This window comes from Pelophylax lessonae, assembly GCF_965119305.1.
Source record: "Pelophylax lessonae genome assembly, chromosome: 4".
Classification (NCBI taxonomy): domain Eukaryota; kingdom Metazoa; phylum Chordata; class Amphibia; order Anura; family Ranidae; genus Pelophylax; species Pelophylax lessonae.
This window is the reverse complement of record NC_138771.1, coordinates 648,278,957-648,303,179: the sequence shown is the minus strand read 5'-3', so window position 1 is coordinate 648,303,179 and position 24,223 is coordinate 648,278,957. Positions and strand designations below refer to the sequence as shown.

Sequence of the window (24,223 nt, the reverse complement as noted above, 5' to 3'; positions counted from 1 at the left end):
ACTCCGAGATCTCTAATGTTAGTGGTGGGGAAGCTGACGTTGATGATGCAGAGGCAAAATTTCTGCAGTATCCAAATACACAATTATGAAAGCATATTGTTATATTACACCCCCGCTTCAATCTGTCGTTTTGGGGGCCACTGGTCTATCACAACAGTTAAAATACTTTTTTCTTATTGCGTTTGTCACTCTTTGTAGTTGTAGTATCGCTGCAGAACCGCCCACCAGTCACAATGCTGCACAATACAAATCCACTAAAATATGCTTTCTATATTCATCCAGCATCGCGACTTCCTCATCTTCCTGCTCCTCGACGGCTTGATCAATGACACGACGCAATGCACGCTCCAGAAAGAAGGCGTAAGGTACGATGTCACTGATGGTGCCCTGGCTGCAACTGACCAGTTTGGTGATCCTATCAAATGGCCGCAGAAGTCTGCATGCGTCGCGCATTAGCAGCCACTGGCGTGGTGAAAAAAAACCCAAGGTCCCCAGAACCTGTCCTGCCTCAGAGTTCGTACAGGTAGTCGTTAACTGCACGTTTCTGCTGGAACAGCCTATCAAACATATACAAGGTTGAGTTCCATTGCGTCGGGCAGTCACAAATAAGACGTCTGACGGGCAGGTTGTGTCGCCGCTGAATGTCAGCAAGGCGAGCCATGGCTGTGTAAGATCTTCTGAGATCTTCGGGGCTGAGATTTTCCTAGCCTGCCGCAAGACGTCCTGGACCCCAGGGTATTTGACAATGAATTGCAGCACGACCAAGTTCAGGACGTGTGCCATGCATGGCACATGTGTAATTTTGCCCTGTTTCAGCGCGCTCAGCAGATTGACACCGTTGTCACACACCACTTTACCAACTGTCAAATTGAGTGGTCTCAGCCACTGATCTGCCTGTGAAAGCAAAGCTGAAAGGAGTGCAGGACCAGTGTGGCTCTTGGCTTCCAGGCACAACAGACACAGCACAGCATGGCAACGTCTCACCTGGCATGCCGAATAGGTTTTGGGGATCTTGGGTGGCGCAGCAGAATAGACTGTAGCAGAGGAAAATGAGGAGTCAGCCGAGGAGGAGAGGGAGGATGGAGAAGGAGGAGGAGAAGAAGAGGCAGGCCTGCATGCAATCCATGGCGGTAAAACCAAATCTACACGGGTGCCACAGGTTACATGCTTGACGGCCGTCAGAAGGTTCACCCAGTGGGCAGTAAAAGTTATACCTTCCCTGCCAGTGTTTGCTAGACCATGTGTCTGTGGTCAGATGTATCTTTGTACCGACACTGTGTGCCAGAGATACATTCACTTGCCACTGAACATGGCCATACAGCTCTGGGATGCTCTTCTGTGAGAAAAATGTTCTTCCTAGGACCTTCCATAGTGGTGTTCCAATGACCGTTCAGATCCGACTGTCCGTTTTTTTGCGGATCTGAACGGTCTCCCCATGCATGTCTATGGGGCATCGGATGTCAGCGGAGACATGTCCACTGACATCCGATCTGATCCGTCAAATCTGGACGGATGTAAACCCTATTTTCCATCCGTCCAGCGGATCGCCCCAAGGTGAGTGTTGGGCTTAACGCAACTTATGCGTTGACTGCAAAGGCTCCAGCATCAGGGAACGCATAGACCGAAAGGTGTCCGATTACATCGGGTTAACGGCTGATGTGGACGCTCTGAGAAGTTATGAACCCCTTGACTACTGGGTGAGCAGGTTTGACCTCTGGCCAGAGCTTACACAATTTGCAATGGAAATTTTGGCTTGCCCCTCGTCCAATGTAGTGTCCGAAAGGACGTTCAGTGCAGCAGGGGGGATCGGGACCGATAAGTTCACTCGCCTAGATCATGACAGTGTTGACTACCTCACATTTCTAAAAATGAATGAGGCATGGATCTCGAAAGGAATTCAACACATGTGACCAGTAGACCATGTTTGATTCAAATTCCTCATGACAGGCCACAAATATCTGCCACCACCCATAACAATTCATGGTCCCTGTCTTAAGTAAATACAGCGGCATAAAAGGCCTTTTATGTTCGTTGAAAGCCTAATTGCTACAGTCTGTCCCTGCTCCACACAGCAACCTCCAGCCACAGAAAACAAAATTCTTTGCTGTCAGGTGAACGCCTGTGGGCTAATTTTTGGGGCATGTACTGGCCGACACTTTCTTCTGTATCCTGTGAATGCCTAATGTACCTCCAGCCACAGAATACAAAGTTCTTTGCTGTCAGGTGAACGCCTGTGGGCTAATTTCTGGGGGCTGTAATGGCCGACGCTTACTTCTGTATCCTGTTGTACCTCCAGCCACAGAATACAAAGTTCTTTGTTGTCAGGTGAACGCCTGTGGGCTAATTTTTGGGGCCTGTAATGGCCGACACTTACTTCTGTATCCTGTGAATGCCTAATGTACCTCCAGCCACAGAATACAAAGTTCTTTGCTGTCAGGTGAATGCCTGTTTGCTAATTTTTGGGGCCTGTACTGGCCGACACTTACTTCTTTATTCTGTGAATGCCTAATTTTTCAGACTGGAATTGAAAATCAATGGGTCTGTAAACGTTCCGCCAAATTGTGGAACGGATGCGGACCCATTTTACAGACGTGTAAATGGACCCTATATGCATTTGACAGGTATTTACCGGCTGCTGTCAGTTCTGGCTGATTTGGAAAAAAAATAAATACACTTTTTGGCTGAAAAAAAATATATATTTTTTTTATGGCAACTTTTCCAATAGCAATACTTCTGGTATGTCAGTGTCCATGTTATGGGACTATGTGTGCACAGCTAGTAAGTATTTTGTGGCTGCAAATATGACCTGGATGTTTTTAATGTTCGCCTGCCATTAAAGTGCATGGGGTCCGCCGCGAACTTGCGGTTCGCGACCATTTGAGAAAGTTTGCGGATCGCGTTCGGGAACCGCCCCGTCCGATGTTCGTCCATCACTATACAGGAACACTAAATTTCAAAATAGCCAACTTTTCCAAACTGCGCCCAATACTACAAGACATTAAATGGGACCAAATCCTGGAAACATTGAACAGAGAGAAAACATGTGAGTGCTTTAGAAACATAAAAAAAGGTATTACACAGTGCATTCCAATGGTCAATAAATATAGAAGAGCGAAGGTTAAACCTGGGTGGCTAAACTATAACGTAAAAAGATATTAACCACTTTAGCTCCAGAAGATTTATGCCCCTTCATGACCAGGCCATTTTTTGCAATACAGCACTGCATTACTTTAACTGACAATTGGGTGGTCATGGGATGCTGTACCCAAATAACATTGATGCTTTCTTTTGGTGGTATTTGATCACCTCTGCGTTTTTTTTTTTTTTTGCGCTATAGGCAAAAAAGACTGCCAATTTTGAAAAAAAAAAAAAAACAATATTTTTTACTTTCTGCTATAAAACACATCCGATAACAAAATGTAAAAAATCTAATTTCTTCATCAATTTAAGCCAATATTTATTTTGCTTCATGTTTTTGGTAAAATAAAATCTCAATAAGTGTATATTGATTCGCTTGCGCAAAGTTAGAGCATCTACAAACTATGGAATTTTTTAATTAAATTTTTATTTATGTATTTTTTTTTACTAGTAATGGTGGCGATCAGCGACTTAAAGTGCGACTGCGGCATTTCGGCAGATAAATTGGACACACAGTGACACATTTTTTTGGGACCAGTGATACTAATACAGTGATCAGTGCTAAAAATATGCACTGTCACTGTACTAATGACACTGGCAGGGAAGGTTTTTGACATTGGGGCGATTAAAGGGTTAAATGTGGGGATGCTTAGCAGAAACACAGGATCTCTATCTTCCCTACTTACAGAACGGCTGTTCTGCCTCTCTCGGGAATGACTGGTGGATTCCAGTCAACATCGGGTCCGCAAGACCTGCTGATTGGCTCCCCCTGTGTCCAATCACAGTTGGAGCAGGTCGCCGGCTGCACTTACCTGTACGTGATTCTGCGCAGAGGAGCCTTCAAGCCACAGTAAATGTAGGTTGGGCGGTCGGCAAGAGTTTAACCACTTGCTGCCCACCCACCGTCAAATGACAGTGGAGTGGTGCAACCATTGTTCTGGGACGCCGTCATATGATGGCGCACCAGAACAGACTCTCTCGCGTGCCCCCGGGGGCATGCAGTGCGTCGATCATGGGCGCGCCGTGTTACTAGGACACGGTGCGACCCCAATCTTTGTAAAGAGCCAATGACATGGCTCTTTACCCATGTGATCCTCCTCACAGGGGAGACCAGGACAGGTAATCAGGGCACTGATCATCAGTGCCCTGATTACAAAAAAGTGAAAAACAGTGCCAATCAGTGCCCACAGTGCCCACAATCAGTTCCCATAGTGCTGCCAGTCAGTGCCCATCAGTGCCTGCTCATCTAGGCACCGACTGGCAGCACTATGGGCACTGATGGTGCTGCCCATTAGTGTTCATCAGTGCCGTCCGTCAGTGCCCATCAGTGCCGTTGATCAGTTCCGTCCATCAGTGCCCATCAGTGCCACCTCTCAGTGCCCATCAGTGCCACCTATCAGTGCTCATCACTGCCGCCTATCAGTGCCACCTATCAGTGCCAATCAGTGCGGCATATTAGTACCTCCTCATCAGTGCCCATAAGTGCCACCTCATCAGTGCTAATAAGTGCCACTTTATCAGTGCCCATCAGTGCAGCCTATCAGTGAAGGAGAAAAATGATTTATTTTCAAAATACTGCATACTCGCAGAAAATAATAATTTTTTTTTTTTCAAAATTTTCTGTCTTACCTTTTTTTTTTTTTGTAAGAAATAAAAAACCCAGCGATGATTAAATACCACCAAAATAAATCTCTATTTGTGTGAAAAAAGTGATAAAAATGTCATATGGGTACAGTGTAGCATGACCGCGCAATTGTCATTCAAAGTGTGACAGTGCTGAAAGCACACGATAAGAAAATCTGTAGGGAAAATTCATCCGACGACCGATCTGTCGATTTTTGGATTGTTAGTATGGTGCTTTCGACAGCCGACTCTGACTTTTCGGCTGACAAAATCCTGATGTGCAGGCTATATAATTTTTGTCATCCGTCAAACAACGTCTGATTTTTGTCATATTAATACAGATTTCGATGAAAAAAAATCTTAAGAGCAAGACTAGGCATGCTCAGAGACGAAAGAACACATACAAAACAATCCAGCACATGACATCACTTCTGAAGTAGAATTCTGTCGTATGGGAAAATTCATATGAAAATAACCTCTTCACTTTCCACATCAGACTAGCATGCCACAAAAAATGGACGACAGATCGTTTGATAATCTGATCGTGTGTACGGGGCTTTAGCCTGGGCAGGAAGGGGGTGAAAGTGCACTGTATTGAAGTAGTTAAAGAGAAAAAAATGGCCTTTAAAAAGTATAAAGCGGAGGGGGCATTGTCAGCATCCCAACACTACAAGGAATGCAACAAGAAGTGTAAGAACACAGTCAGGGCAGCTAAAAAATTCTATGAGAGACACATAGCGGATGTCACGTACTTTACAGTGGAGCCTGACGTGCAGAGGTCCCTCATACAGCCCCAACTCTGAGACCACTGAAGTTGCGATTATGGTCGTGAGAGCACAGCGAGCTATGAGTGCCTGTAAGATGTTCCATCAGCGGTGGCAGTAGGTAGCAGGTGTATCGCCAGAGAAGGATCCGATCTTCTGGAACAGCAGAGGGCAGCAGAGACAGCAGACCCCAGGTTGGGCAGACAGCAGGCAGCAGGTGTATTTATGAGGGGTAGCTAAAATGTATATACTAAATGCTAAACTAATGTCACATATACAGTAAAGTTCAGACATCAGACGACGAAATGTACGTTGAGGTGTAGTATTCTGGTCACGTCACTTCCATGTTCCAGGTGGAACGCACGCCAGCTCTTTAGCGTGAGCTCGGCGGCGATGGTGTCTCCAGAATATTCCATGCGGGTGTTTCTTAGTGGCGGGTATAGGCACTTCAAAATGTAGGCATACCATGTTTTAGTAAATGGTATCAAGCTATTGGTTCCCCCTTTTTTTTTTTGCATTTATGTGGTGCTATGGTGGAGAGGAGGAGAGATATACAAAACTCCTGAGAGGGGCAGGAAGGAACTAAAAGAGATATACTAACACAGGTGATATTTGACCCTCTTTTTAGCGAAATGGGTTATGGTCCTCTGGTGATTAGACATCCAACTGAGCACTTCTGGGTGTTTTTAATACATTGAGGATGGTGATAACGTACCATATTGAAGATTGGTCTTAATGATATAGAAGAAGTCATGAACTGAATTTTCAAGAAGGACTTTTCACTTATTGCCAATTTTTGATGGATTGATTTTTACTACATTGCACATTTGTTTTGAATAGGTTTACAGCTCAAACACATTGCACTTTATTTTGGTGTAGCACCCTCTAGTGTGCTAGATTTGTAGATAGCTTTTCTTCTGTTAAGTTTAGGTAAATTTGTGCAGGCTTGGCTCGCAACCAAGCTTGTCTGTGTTTTTCCAGCGTTGGGCAGAGATCCACATAGAGGTAGATGACTCACAGGCAGCATCCCTGAGACCTCCCCTCTACTTCTCGAACGTTCTGGAAACTTCCAGAAGAATGGGAGGGGAGGTAAGGTGGAGCTGCCTGCAGTATTCTGAAGGCCCTGGCCAATCCTCAACTTGAGTTGGCAGGGGGCAGGCCCCCTCAAATACTCTGGGTCAGCCCAGCTAGGTAGGAGTTGTTTGGGTGGAAGCTGAAGATGGAGTGCTAGGCTGTCGGTGGACTTTGAGGGAGCTCCCCAGTCTGGGAGGGGGTGATCTTGGGCCTGGGCTTGGATGCAGACAGGAACTTCTTTAAGACACACGGAGGTGTCCTGGCCAGGAGGCACGGGAGCAAGCAGAGGACAGTGGGAGAACACTGCCAGGCAAGTCTCCAGAAGGAACAAGAACAGCCTAGAGGTCTGGTGAGTGACACACAGTCAGGAGAACCGGGAGGCACACCTGAAAGGACTGGGAAGGTGCCATCTGGGATGGATGTAGAGCCAGTCAGGAGGACTGTGGTGGCACGAGCAGGAGAAAGAGGCAGCTACAGCCCGGAGGGTTAGCAGTGCCTGAAGAGGTGGTGCTGGGATCAGTAGCCACAGATAGGACAGCTAGCAACAAAGACTCCTATCTTTTTTCTACACCATAGGGGCCCGCGATCCCTGTCTACAAAGGGCATTTACCCAGATGTAGCTGAGACAGTACTGGATCTGAAACCTGTGCTAGCTGGTCCTGGGAGTTGTTCTGCAATCAAGATGGCACTGGAGGTAGAAGAGGAAAGTGTGTTTATATACTGGAGTGTATATAGTTCTAAGCACTGATGTGGCCTTCTCATCTAACATCAGTGCCTGACCTCACAAATACGCTTCTGGAAGAATGGTCAAACATTCCCATAGACACTCCTAAACCTTGTGGACAGCCTTCCCAGAAGAGTTATAGCTGTGAAGGGTTGGCCAATTCAATATTGAACCCTACGGACTAAGACTGGGATGCCATTAAAGCTTGTGTGTGTAAAGGCAGGCGTCCCAGTACTTTTGATAATACAGTGCATGTATTTTACAGGTGTGCCACTTCCTATGGAGGTTTAGGGCATCTCCCAGCATCTAATTTAAAGGAGTTTTGTAAAAAAAAAAATCTGTTTCATTTTAAAAAATTGCTAATCTCCATTGAACAGAATATTTGATTTTTTTTTTTGCTATGATACATATCCACCAATGCAATGTCCAGACCCCTATGACCTGTGATAGACAATTTCATTGCCTAGTAGCCTTGAACATGTCCAGAACTTATTTTAAAGATTCCCCTGCCCTTGATTTTAACAGGGTTCGAATAAATGTTCAAACGTTAGCACAGAACCTCCCATGACCCAAACCCAGGTATGTTTTGCTCTTCCCTAGATATAATGTATTATGAATCAGGATATAATGTACTATGGTGGCATTGTATAAAGTGTTGGACTGTCACCATCAAACAATGACCATGAAAAGAGCATTTTTTTCCCTAGCTACTCACATTAATCCACACCCACTATTTGCAATGGATTTCTTTGTGCACCACTATAAAGTTGGGTCCCCACTCTCATTTCCTCTGATCTGACCCAGTGTCCCAGTCTGACTCTGAGAAGAGAGAGAGCGAGAAAATTAAATGATAGATGGACACAGAAAAGGTTAGAGGACAGAGAGAAAAACACTCATCTCAAAAGATTCTCTGCTCTCACCATATGTTACAGTATGTCTGAGAGGGATGTATGAAATTATGGATCTAAATATTCTCTACCTGGACTCATCTCATGCACACTTTATATTATCCCTTACCCGTAAAAATGTCCGTGGACCTACTTCCTATCCACCCACATACAGTAGGTATTCCTCATTTGCTTTGGCAGAGAAAGAGAATGAGAGAGGGTAAACACAGACATAGAGATAAAATAAAGAGAGGAAGAGCAGGAGAGAAAGAAGAAGAGATACTGTAGAGAGAGAAAGTGAAAGTATGGTGACATACTTGTATGATTGCAACGGTCTCAATAGTTACATTGTTTGTAAAGTTGAATAAAGACGCCTGTCCATCCAGTTCAACCTGTGTAGGTGTGAATGTTGATAATTATTTCCTGTATCCCTGCCTACTGTGTTCGCTAAGATGTACGTCCAAGAGTTTTTTTTTAAACTATCAATACTTCCTGCTGATACATCTGTAACGGATCAACCGCCAATCTCTCTGGAGGCGTGGGTTTGAATCCCATTGCTGCCACCAATGTAATGGATCGACCTACACCCCGACCGGGCACCTCTGTTGACGGATGCTCCTAGTGCTTCCCGAGGGCTCCAAGCACTCCACCAGACACCGTAACCACTTCAGACCCCACGAACCGCCGCAGCTTGGTTAGGGTCTCGCCGTCTCCTACCCACTCTGGACCTACGACAAGGCTCCAGGTTCCCGTGGGTGAACCTCTCTTTCCCCAGAGAGTGCAGCAGGAACAGGAACAAGCTCTTACACAAGCTCTTACAAGAGCTTAGTGATTATCCAAGGGAGTATGAAGGACATAGCAATCCCTTGTAACATATTCTCCCAATGAGAGACAGGACTTTAAATTTAGTGTGAAGTATAACTCAACTTTATTGAACAAGAAACAGACTTGTATACAATTTTCCCCCACAAGGTTACCGCCCAGGTGGACCGTGTTTAAAACAGGCCCTGACATTCACAATCCAATGAAAACAGAGTTTTACACTCCAATACAGTGTATACAAAGATATACACTGTGGGACAATCCTCCCTCCCCTTAGCAGCAAATCCACATACACACACATACATCCCATAATAAGCCTATCTTAAGGCAGACAGAACAATGTGAGGTCATTAACATTTAACAATGAGACAGGCACAATCCACATTCCCTCCCAATACACAAACAATAGGGAAGTCTGCCAATGACAGTCTGTGTGTCTCTCTCACAGACAAGCACATGGAATAAACTGTGTAAGGTGGTATTAAATCTTCATATTTCTATATGAAGATATGGTTGAAAAATATTACTGTGCCATTTGAAGCAATCCAAACCATTAATTATCTGTCTTTCACTCATAGTGATGGTTAGTACCGTCACAACATCCAATTGTGGAAGAGAGTTCTACATCCTTACCGCCCTGACAGTGAAAAACCCCCTATGCAGTTTAAGGTTAAACTGCTTCTCCTCCAGTTTCATTGAGTGGCCTTGTGTCTTCTTACACCCCCTGAGACTAAATAGTATTTTCCCTATGCCAGAATTGCCATTGAGGTATTTGTATATTGCTATCATATCTCCTCTCAAAAGTCTCTTCTCCAGAAAGAATAGGTTTAGTGCTTGTAGATTTTCTGTGTAACTGAGGTCCTTCAGTCTCCTTACTAACTTTGTTGCCCTTCTCTGGACTCTCTCCAGTTCCAGCACCTCCCTCCTGAGGATTGGTGACCCGAAATGGACAGAATACTCCAGATGTGGCCAAACCAGAGTTTTATAAAGTGACAGGATTATCACTTTATCTCTGGAGTAAATCCCCTGTTTTGCTGTTGTGAAGTTATTTCCCTACTTAGCTCTGTGTAATCAACAAACACTGAGATGGGGTATTTATGTCATCCTCTATATAATTTATTAATAAATTAAACAGAATTGGTCTCAGGACAGAGCCTTGGGGTACCCCACTTACCACTCTAGACCAGTCTGAGTATATGGTATGTATCACCCTTTTGACATGGCCCTGTAATCAGTTTTCTATCTATGTACAAATCATTTGGTCCATATCTACAGGCCTCAGTTTGTGAATTAAGCATCTATGGGGGACTGTATGAAATACTTTTGCAAAATCCAGATACACCACATCCACTGGCCTTCCCATATCAAGACGGCAGCTCATTCCTCGTAGAATGTTAATAGTTTGGCAAGAATGACCTTTCATCAACCCATGCTGATTACTCCTAATGATACTGTTTTCATCAGAAAATTCTTGGATATAGTGCCTTAACATCCCCTCCAACGGTTTACATACTATTGATGTTAGACTGACAGACCTGTAGTTTCTGGGAATATATCTCTGCCCTTTTTTGATTATTGGTACCATGTGGGCTTTTCACCAATCAGCTGGTACCATTCCTGTCAGTATGCTGTCCATAAAAATAGTATAATTGTCTGGCTATAACCTGACTGAGCTCTTTGAGGACTCTCGGGTGTAATCCTTTAGTTCCTAGTGATTTATCTATGTTAAGCTTTTCTAGTCTTTTTCTAGTTACATCCTGTGGCATGGTACTAACAATACAGTCATGGTTGTTATATCCCTTCTTTTCCTGTTTAAAAAAATGAGAAGAAAGCATTTAGTACAGTTGCCTTCTCCTTATCATTTGTAACCAACTTCCTGCCTGTTAATCATCATCCTTTATGGGGCCAATATGCTCTGACTTCCCTTTTTTGCTGTTGATATAATTAAAACAAATTCTTGGGATTTTTTTTTTTTTTTTTTACTCTCCTACGCTATGTGATTTTTATGTTATATTTAAGCTCCCCTGAGTGCATTGCTACATTTTTTATTGCATTTCCTGGAGTGTTGGATTGCTGACAATGACCCCTCGGCCTTATACAGTATTTCTTGAAGGCCATTTTTTTTTTCTCTTTAATATGTCTTTTTACATTAAAGTTTGGCCACCCAGGTTTACCCTTCGCTCTTTTATATTTATTACTCATTGGAATACATTGGATGATACCATTACTTAATATGTTCCTAAAGCACTCACATTTTTCCTCAGTGTTCAATGTTTCTAGGATTTAGTACCATTTATTATCTTGTAGTATTGAGCGCAGTTTAGAAAAGTTGGCTCTTGTGTTCTTTTCCTATGATTTATGCTGAATGAAATTATAATGTGATCGCTGGTTCCCAAGTTGTCCCGTATCTCCGCATCTTTAAAGAGTTAGCCGTTCTGTGAAGGATGCCCTTCTATGTCTGTTCGCATGTTTTCCTCTCCCTGCTTAAAAGACTATATTGAGTATTCGTTTATATGTCTGTGACAAACTCCCCTCTTTTGAGTTGGCCACGAGTACTTGGAGAGGACTACTTGCCAGCCTCTTACCATGTGATTATGGTCCCATGTTGAAACACTTGTTTTTCCCCTGCTGTTTAATCTGTATGTATGTGATCTGAGCGCCAACCATTAAAGCGGTAGTAAACTCAAAGAAAAAAAAAAAAACCTGCAAGACAAAGGCATAATGAGCTAGTATACTAGCTCATTATGAAACACTTACCTTAGAATGAAGCCCCGACACGGACCCCAGGACACCGCTGTGGGAGCTGACATGATCCCTTAGGCGTCTCTTTCAGGTTCGGCGGCTCTGGCACTTTGATTGGCCAGAGCCGCGATGACGCCACTCTCGCGCATGCGTGCGGGAGTCATTTTTCCAGCAAGGAACTCTGAAGGTCCGCCGTACCTTCAGAGCGCATGTGCCGCACGCATCAGTGGCTGCGTGCAAAGCAAATATCTCCTAAACCATGTAGGTTTAGGAGATATTAATTGTACCTACAGGTAAGCCTTATTATAGGCTTACCTGTAGTTAAAAGTCAAAAAAAGCGGTATACTACCGCTTTAATGATGTGTGCTCAGATCTAAGCTCTCTGGGGATATGTTGAATGTACCTGTTTTATGCAATAGCCGCATAGTTATATAGTTTCATGTATTTTGCTGTCTTTTGCTACCATGTGGCTAATGGAGTCTTGCCTCTGTCCTTGGGAGATCACTTCTCAATTGTCTCCAGGACAAAAGACTGTGTAGAACCGGTTTTGGACAGAAAAGCCATGTATACAGCAAGGCCAAAGAGACTTTTAATAACTTTTGAACCCCTGGTCTGATTCCTGCCATTTTTTAATATGTTGTTCCCCTGAATTGATTGATTGTGAATATGTATTTGTATAAAGATTGGATGTATAGTATAGTTACAGCATGCGGGTAAAACTGCATTTTTCCTGCCTGTGATAATTATGTTAACCATTGTGTACCATAATTACATCACAGACAGAGGGGAGGATTTTTTGTGGGTTGTAACCTTGGTGTTATTGGTTAATGTATATTTGTTGTGGGTGTCTCCCTTGTATGGGAGCAGGGTATAAAAGAAATTGTAGTTTTGAATGCCTGTGGTTGCTTCCACTAAAGTGGTTCCAGCATTCAGCTTTGGCTCATGTGTGGAGTTATTCAGCGATACCAGCGATTTCTTATTTGGCGAATTGGGAATTCTTCAACTATTGGGGATTAATGAATTACAAGGCGGTGAGATATAGTGATACCGTCACACGTTCCCTCTAACCAGTCAATATCTGGAAAGTTGAAGTCCCCCATTATGACGACTTTTCCCTGTGATACAGCTGCTCTCCCCTTTCTGTTTTTTTAACATCATTTCCAGCTCACTGTGACAAACCATGGAAAGACAGCTCATCACACTGTGGAGACAGGTCAGTTTCTTCCCGGGCAGATTACTTCCTGCCTTTCATACAGTGTTTGGGTTTCTGATATGTGTAGTCTAGGGGAGGACTGGGAAGGGGGGCAGGGTGGCAATTGCCCCCCAGGCTGCTCTAAAGCCAGGTAGAAAGGCCACCCTCAGGGCTGAATTAATGTAGGGGCCAGACACTGTATACAGCTGCCAGTCGCCACTACACAATGTTATATTTGCAGAGCTGCAGCGGATTGGTATCGGTGTGCAGAGTACGCTCCTGCACCCAGCTGGCACAATACTAACACAGTCACTTCTCTATCAGGCAGAGTGATCTCCACCCGACAGGAGCTTCCTAGGCCTGCCTGGCGTGATGTCATGTATTTTTGTTAAACCTCCTTTGTTGCTATTAACTTTAAATTATGTTACCCCATTGGGGGGCGTGGCGACCGCTGGACAGTATGGCCGCTTGAAGAGGGAGCTCCGCCGCATGCCCGCTAACAACCGCATCTACGGCCCATCCATGTGAGTGTCTGACTGCCTAACCTACAGAGATCTCTGGGGGAACACCCGAGGCACCCTCGCATCATGTCGCGGAGGAAGTTAGACTCGCCAGCAGTCCGCAAATTGTCCGAATTTTTTTCACCCGGCGGACTCGGGACTACTGAAAAATGGCGCCGGAGCCCCGCAGCAAGCTAGCGACACCCGCCCTCTAGTGTCTCCCAGCCATGTCGCAGCCGTGACGTCACCGGCGCGCTCAGACACAGCAGATGCGAACAAGCAATCGAGACCGGAGCGTTCTGCAGACTCCTCACCCTCCACGCCATCTACTCACAGCCCGGCCAAATCGAAGCCTCGGTGGGAAGACAGCCACCACACAGCCCGCTCTACATCCATGGAGGTGAGTGACCAAGACCCTGCTATAGCCTCTGCATGGGCCTATGTACCTGCACCAGACCCCTTTGCCTCCATCCCTACCACAGGACAGCCTATTTCTGACACTGCCTTAAGAGACATGCTGTCCATGATGCATAAATCAATGCAAGCCACTGTATCATCCTCCATAGCTTACTGCCAAAAGGAGTTACATGGATTGGGCGAAAGGGTTAATAATGTGGAATGCAAGATGGATGAATTTGCTGTCTCATACAATGCCCTAGTGGATTCTCATACAGCCCAACAGACTGACATTGACCGCATCCAAGCCAAACTTGCCGACCTGGAGGACAGGTCCCGGCATAACAATTTAAAGCTTCGTGGCATTCCAGAAACTGTCCTCCCCAACCAGCTCCCGAACTTTGTACGTGACCTTTTTCAACTGGTCGTTCCTGCCTTAACCAATGCGGATCTAACCATAGACAGTATTCACAGAATCCCAAAGCCCTCCTTTCTTCCGCAGGATGTCCCTAGAGACGTTCTGCTCCGCATACATTTTTTCCAAGCTAAGGAAAAGATATTGGAAGCTTTCCGACGTAGAGATCATCTTCCGGAGCAAGCGGCGACGATCCAAGTGTTGCCAGACTATTCCCAGTATACACTGCAGCAACGCCGCAACCTCAATACTATCACCAAGGCGCTTCGCAACCATAAAATAATTTACAAATGGAAATATCCTGCAAAATTATGTATAACTCACCAAGGCTCGAACACGCAGGTCACCACCATAGACCAAGGACTACGGGTTCTTCGCCAATGGGGTATTGTACCCGATGCCCCAGAATCCTCATCTGCCCGTGTTATGCCTCCGCTACCACCCCGCGTGAAACCTGAATGGCAAGTGGCGTCAAGAAATTCAAGATCCTGCAGTCGCCAAAAGTGACACTCACAGTCCAACATTAACGGGCGTGCCAAGCCCTCCTTGCTTGCCTTAAAGTAGCACTCTACACCGTGCTCTTTTACCCCTCTGAAAATTTTGTAGCCCCTGCTACCCATTTGTCTTTTTTACCTGTTAAATGTTTGTTTGTCTGTTCGTCCCATTTGTTCTATTGTTTGGATGAGTCCCTCATCGCTAACCATACCGTGCAAGTGATTGTGCCTTACTTTTTATATGCATGCAGTTTCACCCTCCTCCGCAGCTTCCGAACAACTAGCCGTACTGAGCCTTCCTCCATCTACCACCCCAAGCACTGTCAACGCAGAACATCCAGGACTACCTATCCTATGGCCTCGAGCGGGCCCTACCTTCCGCCACCCGGGAAGAACGCCTCAGGTACACTTTTGTTACCCCCTTCTACACACCTTGGGCCCTGCACGGACCGGCTCAGACCCCCCCCCCCCCCACTTCTTCGCATGCTCCTTACACCCCTCTGCTGCTGGGACATCCATGATTATCCTGGATCCTTTTATAACCTCCGATGCCTATTAACTTTTTGTCCATGAACGTTAAGGGGTTGAACCACCCCGCGAAAAGCCACTCGATGTGGAAAGAGGCATGCTCAGCTAAAGCAGACGTTTTAGCAATACAGGAAACCCACTTTCTCCTGGGAAACGCTCCCCGGGGCACCCACCCGGATTACCCACATGTGTTTTATGCTTCGTTTACTGCAAAAAAAAAGGTGTGTGATGTTAGCTTTTAGCAATTCCTTGTCCTTCTCCCTTTCCAGAGTGGTGGAGGACAAGGAAGCCCGTTATTTGATTGTTAATTGCACTATTGATAACCGTGTATATACCATAGTTAACGTATATGCCCCCAATGTACGTCAGCTATCCTTTCTGCGCAAACTGTGTTCAAAAGCTATGAAACTGAGGTCAGGTAAATTGATAATTTGTGGGGATTTTAATCTCGTAGCCAATCATGCCTTGGACTCCTCGGCTAGGCCACACTCTAAACTTCCCTCTCTAGCCGCTCTACTACACTCAGAAGGGCTCCACGATGTTATGAGATATCAGCACGCGGAGGAGAGAGACTACTCTTTCTTCTCTGCAAGCCATAACACGTACTCCAGGATCGACATGTTTTTGGTCGACTCTGCCACACTACCACTCCTTGTTGATTCTTCCATCTCCACCATCACCTGGTCAGATCACGCCGCTGTCCACATGACCCTATCCACCAGCCCACCTGCCACCTCCACCTTTATTTGGAAATGCAACAACTCCTTACTCTCGGACCCTGACACCCTAAAACATCTACGGAAAAACTTACAAGAGTTTTTCCACCTAAACCACACACCAGAAGTTTCCCCCTCCACCCTTTGGAACACGCACAAGGCGTTCATAAGAGGACTACTGATCCAATTAGGTTCCCGGTTAAATTATGTTACCCCATTGCATCATGTTTGTCTTGCTTCATAACATCAATATCCATTATAAAAACAGGTGGGCATGGATGGTGAGTTGAGTCGATGGTTCAATGGGCCACTTTACTGGTCTTGCCCCCAGGCCTAAGGCTGCCAGTCCTCACCTGGTGTAGTCCTACGGGATCATTGTTCAGGGTCATGGTACATTGTCTACAGCCAATTACAGCTTCTTTTGGAACTCTTATTTCTATCTGACTTACAATAAATCTTTTAGATTTATCATCATCATCCATGGTGACTGTTTCCATTTTGTGGAACTACAATCAACAGCCCACTTTTAACAGCCAGAAAGTGTGAACACATGTACTATGATTGGGCTGGACATACTCACATCCCCTAGTGCTCCACATAGAGGTTCTTTTGTTGTTTGTTCTGAGTATTGGGACCGTTAAGGTACCCAGGTGTTCCTCTCAGCTGTGGGTGGATACTCAATTAATGCCTTTCATGGTCCACTATAGAGCATCATAATCATTTGTTTTTTGCATTTTAACTGTGATAGGAGGGCCAACTCCTCCTCATCCTTCGGATTAGGGGGTTTGTAGCATACCCCCACTATGAATTTCCCGCTTGTCTCTTCCCTTTGAAGCTCCACATACAAGGATTCAACCGCCCCCTTTCCCTATTTGCAATGTCGTCCCTCTTGTTCACTAACAAATTATTTTTTATATACATACAAACCCCTCCTCCTCATCTACTCTCCCTGTCCCTCCAATACAATGACTAACTCTGGATAGATGCTGACCAATTATGTGAGCTGTTAAACCAAGTTTCTGATATACCCACAAAGTCAAAACTTTGTGTATCAGCAGCTCCAATTCCTCAATTTCGTTAGCTAGTTAAGAAAGAAGCTAGTTAAGAAAAACAGTTTGGCAATGGCAGCCATTATGTTGCCCTGACAAGTTCCCCTTTAAAATATACACTTAAAATAAAGGCAGCTGAATCAGTAGGTTTGATGATTGTAGCTCCCAGGATTTAATGCTTACTTTCACATCTTGTTCAGGTCAAAGTTCCAAAAATGTTGCAATGCCTCCTACTCAATGATTGTGACACAGGAGAACACTCCGATTGGACATATTATTCATTACGAGGCAGAAAAACGAACCAAAAATATCACTGAGAGACTTTATAATCTCTTTCCAAAGGTGAGTGTGGGAGGGAAATTTTCTGAAGGGAAACCTAATTTTTACGTACAGTTTTCACAGCTGCTATCCAGGATTTGTGAGAGAGATTTCGCATGAGAGACAGAGAGAGCAAAAAAGATCTTACAACAGCTTCCACACCGGTACGGTTAAATGGGACAACAAGAGGAATAGTATGGGTCACTTTAACCGTTTGGTTAAACCAGCGTACATACAGTAAATAAACATCTTGGGCAGCAAAGTGTTATACCAGAATCATAGCTGCAGCCAGGATCCAGGTACCATTTTATTTTGAGTCAGCTATCATCTTTCCTGTAAACGTGATATGGGATGTTTTACACCCAATCACTTTTACAGCACTGCAGAGCCCCCACCCCCTGAATTCCCAGGCTGTCCCATTCCACCAGGCAACCTGGGACTGCAGTAAGCGGTCAGGATGGTTTCCCACAGAGGAGATGTAGGAAAATTAGTCCTCCTATCTCGTGGAGAAAAAACTAAATAATAAACTGTAACGCTAAAAAGTGAACTGGTGCAGAATAGAAACAAAAGCATATAGTTTGTACAGTATGTACTGGTGAAGTCAAATACAATGTTCAGAGGCGCCAAAGCAAGTGTCCAGCTGGGGATAATAAAGTCCTACAGCATGATTTAGCAAGTAAAACGGTTGGGATCTATATGCTAATATGCATTAGCCGAGAATAGCCATACATCAAATGCAGAATCCACAAACGACTACCAGGGGGAGGTTGAACCTCAGAACAGGGAACACAGCAAAGCAGAGCACAGAATGATGTTATCAGCATTATATACTTTTGTAGCGCCCTCCTAATAAGCTGGTAGTGTTTAGCTAAATTTAGTTTTTGGCCTCCCTGTAGGCGAGCAGTGATCGTTTGCTTTTGCCCATTCTGAGTTCTGCTGGTGTAGGCTCATCTTCTTTTCCCTGCATCTTTCTTCAGGCTTCTGCTGACTGGCCTAGAAGGGCCAGCAGTCCTATCAGCCTGGAATCTCTAGGGAAAAGAACCCTGCTGCTCTCTGCTTTAGACTATTTATCTCCTCTTAGCCTCCTGCTGGGCACTCCCCACCCCCCAGGGATTGGCTCAGAGGTCATAAATGTTCAGACCCCCTTCTAGCCCTATATTCCAAAACCTACTAGAATAGCGTGTCTGAGCCTGCAGCCTTTGAGACCCAGAGCAGCCAAACTAATCAAATGTGCTCCACTGTTTACAGAGCAGCCCCCCCCCCCCAAAAAAAAATAAAAATAAAAAAGAACTACATTTCCCACAACCTCTTTCTAGCAACCTATTCTAGGAGGGTGCTACATTTAGTATCACTTAAAACTATTATTTTTCTCTCTCCCATTGTAGAGGTCTCCTTTCCAGAAGACATACCTAAGCTGTGCGGTGGTGGGTAATGGTGGAATTTTAAATAATAGCTTTTGTGGCAATGAGATTGATGGGGCCGACTTTGTTTTCCGGTAAGAATAAAAATATTGAAGGGACAGCTTATGAGACGTGGTTACTAGTTGAGTGATTTACCTTTTATACCAAATTAGTCCTCATCTCTTCCCATTATATCTTTTTTAGGTTAAATGTACCTCCCCTGAATTGGACGAAGGATGTGGGGACAAAGACTGATCTTGTCACTGTAAACCCGAGCATCCTAATTAATAAGTAAGTGGCGGCGTCCTCACAATATGGAATAAACTGAAGTAGAGACAAGGACCTTTTAATAATCAGATTTTTTTTTTTTCATATTTGTTGGCTTTCCAAATCCCAAAATGCTTTCTCAGTCCTTAGCATATCTTACATTTAAACATACATATACAATATTTGTAAATCACAGCGGTAAGCTATCATTGGCCCCAATTAATTTCAGCATTGCCAAAGCAATTGATAAATTATTATAGATTGGATATGGGGGAGGTGGGAGAAGGCAGTCAAGGAGAATATCTGGAAATAGGGGGAGTCCAGGATTGTTGTCAGGTTAAGGGGTAATACAAAGGGGATAGGGGGTTAGTCCATGTAGGGAATATATAACTCCAAGTTTTCTCATGTTCCTCTTAGTCTGTAATATGCTGTAACATATTGATCAACTACTTTTACTATTAAATCCTCTTCTCCCAGTAGAATGTGGAATTTCCTCCTCTCCTTTATAGAAGTGAAGTCCGGGTAAGGCCCCTTTCACACTTGTGCGACTTGTCCTGCGATTTGGGGCTGCAAAGTGGCATGACAAGTCATACTCCATGATTTCCAATGAGTACCGTTCATATCTGTGTGACTTCAAGCTGCAACGACTTCAAAGTAGTCCCGGCACTACTTTGGTCCGATTTCAATGTGTTTTTAGGTCCATAAACATAGGCATTGATTCAAGTCCTGTCAAAATTGCGGCAACAAAAATTGCGGTAAAATTGTGGCAAAATCTCACGACTTTTAGGTTGCACAAGTGTGAAAGGGGCTTTAGTGCTGAGAGTCTCTAAAAGTGAGTGTCTTTCACTGCTGATTAACCTAAAGGACACCATAGCAGAAAAAGGACTTCATCTTCCAGGACCTCCTGGTCACCCCACAGACATAATCTACTCTCCTTGGACTAGTAAGGCTTTCTGTGCCTCCTTGATTAGATTTCCAGACTGCATTGTCTACATCTTAACTTGTTCAGGATCTGACATCTTTAGGGTCTCTCTCTTTCTTTCTCTCTCTCCCTCGCTCTCTTTCGTTCTCTGTCCCTCTTTCCCTCTCTCTTTTTTTCTTTCTCTGTTGCTCTCTTTCTCTCTCTCTCTCCCTCTCTCTCTTTCTTTGTTGCTCTCTCCCTCTCTCTTTCTTCTCCCTCTCTCTTTCTCTGTCGCTCTCTATCTGTCTCCCTCTCTCTATCTTGCTCTCTTTCTTCTCTCTCTTTCTTTTCTGTCGCTCTCTATCTCTCTCCCTCTTTCTCTATCTCTCTCCCTCTCTCTCTATCTTCTCTCTCTCTTTCTTTCTCTGTCGCTCTCTCTCCCTCTCTCTCTCTTTCTTCTCTCTCTTTTTTTCTCTGTTGCTCTCTATCTTTCGCCCTCTCTCTCTTTCTCTGTCGTTCTCTCCCTCTCTCTTTGTATTCTCTCATTGCCTCTCTCTCTTTCTCTGTCGCTCTTTTTCTGTCTCTCTCTTTCTTCTCTTTCTTTCTCTCTCTCCCTCCGTCTCTTTCTTTCTCTGTTGCTCTCTCCCACGTTCTCTCCCTCTTTCTTTCTCTGTCTCTTTTTTTTCTTCTCTCTCTTACTTTCTCTGTCACTCTCTCCCTCTCTCTCTCTTTTTTCTCTGTCGCTCTCTCCCTCTCTCTTTCTTCTCTCTCTCTCTCTCTGTTGCTCTCTATCTCTCTCTCTTTGTCTGTCGCTCTCTCCCTCTCCCTCTTTCTCTGTCACTCTCTCCCTTTTTCTCTTCTCTCTTTCTTCCCCTGTCGCTCTCTCCCCCTCTCTCTTTCCTCTCTCTCTTTCTATGTCGCTCTCTCCCTCTCTCTCCTCTCATTCTTTCTCGATCGCTTTCTCACTCTCTTTCCTCTCTCTCTTTCTCTGTTGCTCTTTCCCTCTCTCTCCTCTCTTTCTTTCTCTGTCGCTCTCGCTCTCTCCCTCTCTCTCCTCTCTTTCTTTCTCTGTCGGTCTCTCCCTCTTTTTCTTGCTTTCCTCTCTTTCTCTCTTTCTCCCTCTATCTCTATATTCTCTCTCTTTCATTATCAGTCACTCTATCCTTTCTCTTTCTCCTCTCTCTCTCTCTATCGCTCTCTCTCTCTTTCTCTCTCAATAGTGGCATCACCAAATCTCCCTCCAGATCTGGTGAGGCAGCAGATCCTTAGATGATCTCACACTGCAGATATACAGCTATAAAGGCAGCCATACATGGATCAAAATTTACAATGCAAAAGCACTATGCTACTGATCATGCTTCAAAGGAACAGGAGCATTTTTTATGGTAACAACCACTTTAAGCCAGCCATAGATGGTTCAAATTTCAGCTGGTTCAGTAGGAACCATCTATTGGTAGGCTGGTTGTCCATGGATCGACTTCAGTACAACCGCCTATAGGCAGGTAGAGGTTACTGTTGCCCCGGTGGGGAAATTAGGGGTTACTCAAACTCCCAGGGTTCGTCCCTCCGGTCCTGTGTGCTATAAAAGAACGAGGGCCCGATCCCAAGCACTCTCTGAGATCCTGGAGAGAGGGCACATACATACAGTCTGTATGGGAGAAAAGACGTAGGCAGCCAGCAAGATGTCCATTGAATCTTCACACTGTATTAACTGATTCAAACTGCGACACAAAACCAACTTTTTTTTTTTTTAAAGTGCCAGCACTGCAATTAATAACAGCCACAGATAATGGCCGCAAGGGCCTCTCCCCAATCCCAGCGACACAGCAACACTTCCTCCGAACAAATGTCCACTCACTCTCGGTTGCCCTTGGCAAGGCCAGCAACTGGCACTGCAGGGGGGTATCCTTGCAGCCTCTGTCCCTGACTCACAGTGTGCTGTTCCAGTCTCTCTCATGATCTCTCTCATGATCTTGATCTCTCACTCTCTCCCCATAGTCATCCCATGGTGCACTTGTCAACCTCCTCATTGGTGCTTGGCTGCAGCCAATGGGGAGGCAGGAGGAATCAGAGCGGGCGGCGTTCTCTGCAAGCGCTGCTCTGTCCCTGTCCAGCGCTGCTTGGCAGAAGGGAGGCAAGCGGGGAAATACACTGACAGTCCAAGCTCGCTTCCCCCCTTGTCACAGTGCCACTGTCGTGCGGGGGGAGGGAGAATTAGAGAGCCCAGGCATCAGCAATGGCAGCTTCCCAGTATAGCTGGGATGCCCACAGAGAGGGCCATGCATGCCAGCTGTGGCACGCTTGCCATAGGTTCGCCATCACTGGCCTAGGCCATCTTTATGTAGAGCAACAATTCTTTTTTTCAGATCCTCAGAGAGTTCTTTGCCATGAGGTGCCATGTTGAACTTCCAGTGACCAGTATGAGAGAGTGAGAGCGATAACACCAAATTTAACACACCTGCTCCCCATTCACACCTGAGACCTTGTAAGACTAACAAGTCACATGACAACGGGGAGAGAAAATGGCTACTTGGGACCAACTTGGAAATTTTCACTTAGGGGTTTTCTCACTTTTGTTGCCAGCAGTTTAGACATTAATGGCGAGCAAATTTGCACTGTTATACAAGCTGTACACTCACTACTTTACATTGTAGCAAAGTGTCATTTCTTCAGTATTGTCACATGAAAAGATAGAATAAAATGTTTACAAAAATGTGAGGGGTGTACTCACTTTTGTGAGATACTATATTTTTCTCTACATGAAGGGTATCTACATAAAAAATATACACCTGTCAAGGGAGTGAGTGAAGATGAATATTCCTTTTACATGCAATTGTTTATTTCTCCTTCATTAGGTTCAGCAGTCTCAGGGAGGAGAGGAAACCATTTATCACCATGGTGAAGAAGTATGGCTCCTCTTTGATTCTCCTACCAGCTTTCTCATTTTTGATGAACACAGAGGTCTCCTTTCGGATGCTCTACACCATCAAAGACTTTGACATGAGAAGCAAAGTTCTCTTCTTCAACCCGGACTACCTCCGGAAACTAGCTGCTCACTGGAAAAGTATGGGACTCAAATTTCGACGACTGTCTTCAGGTCTTATGATGGCAAGCGTGGCGGCTGAAATTTGTGAGAGAGTGACGCTTTATGGATTCTGGCCCTTTTCTGAGGACCTTAATGGAGTTTGGATCCCTCATCACTACTATGACAATGTCCTTCCGAAACCTGGATTTCACTCAATGCCGGATGAATTTTATTGGTTCTTAAAAATGCATGTGCAAGGGTCTTTGAGTCTAAACCTGGGACAATGCTAATATTTTTGTGATACAGCTGAACAATTTTTTAAATTAGGGATGAGATTAGGATTTTGGTCAAACATGGTCTCAGGATCTGAATCTGGCAGTATCTGGCTGTAGCTCTTTTTATTGGGCCATCTGAGATCCTTGAAAGTGCCCAACCTGATCCCTTGGACAATCTTGCCTTCTATCTTGTTTCTCTTGAACCTTGAACCCTTTGCTCCTTCCATGAACTACCTGATTTAAGCCATGTCTCTGCACTTCCTGCTTGACAAATTGATGGGCTCTCTCCAGCCAATATCTTGATCCTTGCATACCTGCAGCATTACCACTTTAAAAAACACTGGTCCGACCGCATCTGGAGTATTCTGTCCAGTTCTGGTCGCCAGTCCTCAGAAGGGATGTGTTGGAGCTGGAGAGAGTCCAGAGAAGGGCAACTAAATGTATTAGTTGATTGGGGGACCTTAATTACAAAGAGCGTTTAGAAGTGCTTCATTTATTCTCCCTGGAGAAGAGACGCCTGAGAGGGGACATGATAGCAATTTACAAATACCTCAATGGTGATCTCAGCATAGAAAAAAAAATATTCAGTCACAAGGAAGGCATGAGGACTCGAGGGCATACAATGCGCTTAGAGGAGAAGCATTTTAACCTCAGGCTATGCAGGAGGTTCTTTACAGTAATGGCTACAAGACTATGGAATTCTCTGCCACAAATGGTAGTAACTGTGGGGAGTATGGCTACGTTTAAAAGACTCTTGGACGTACATCTCAAGGATTAAAAAATTCAGGGGTATGAGAAATGATTACGGCCAAACACACCTACAACAGGTTGAACTGGATGGACTATTGTCTTTATTCAACCTCAACTGCTATGTAACTATGTAACTATATTTGCTACCATTTGGTACAGACCTTTGGCCTGTTCCTCTACAATGATTTTGCTTGATCCCAACCTGCATCCACTTGTTACTGAC

General features: G+C 44.7%; 1 protein-coding gene across 1 annotated transcript in view; it reads left to right on the top strand.

The window, feature by feature from the left end:
* LOC309553006 (alpha-2,8-sialyltransferase 8F-like) overlaps window positions 1–23,265 on the top strand; it is a gene marked incomplete at both ends in the record, with an annotated part of 49,589 nt that extends 26,324 nt beyond the window's left edge. The window contains 4 exons of the mRNA XM_082253909.1: window positions 17,265–17,406; window positions 18,768–18,877; window positions 18,987–19,073; window positions 22,806–23,265. Of these exons, the coding sequence (XP_082110035.1) occupies window positions 17,265–17,406; window positions 18,768–18,877; window positions 18,987–19,073; window positions 22,806–23,265 (799 nt within the window). The remainder of the gene's footprint in view (window positions 1–17,264; window positions 17,407–18,767; window positions 18,878–18,986; window positions 19,074–22,805) is intronic.
* Between the last annotated feature and the right edge of the window lie 958 nt (window positions 23,266–24,223).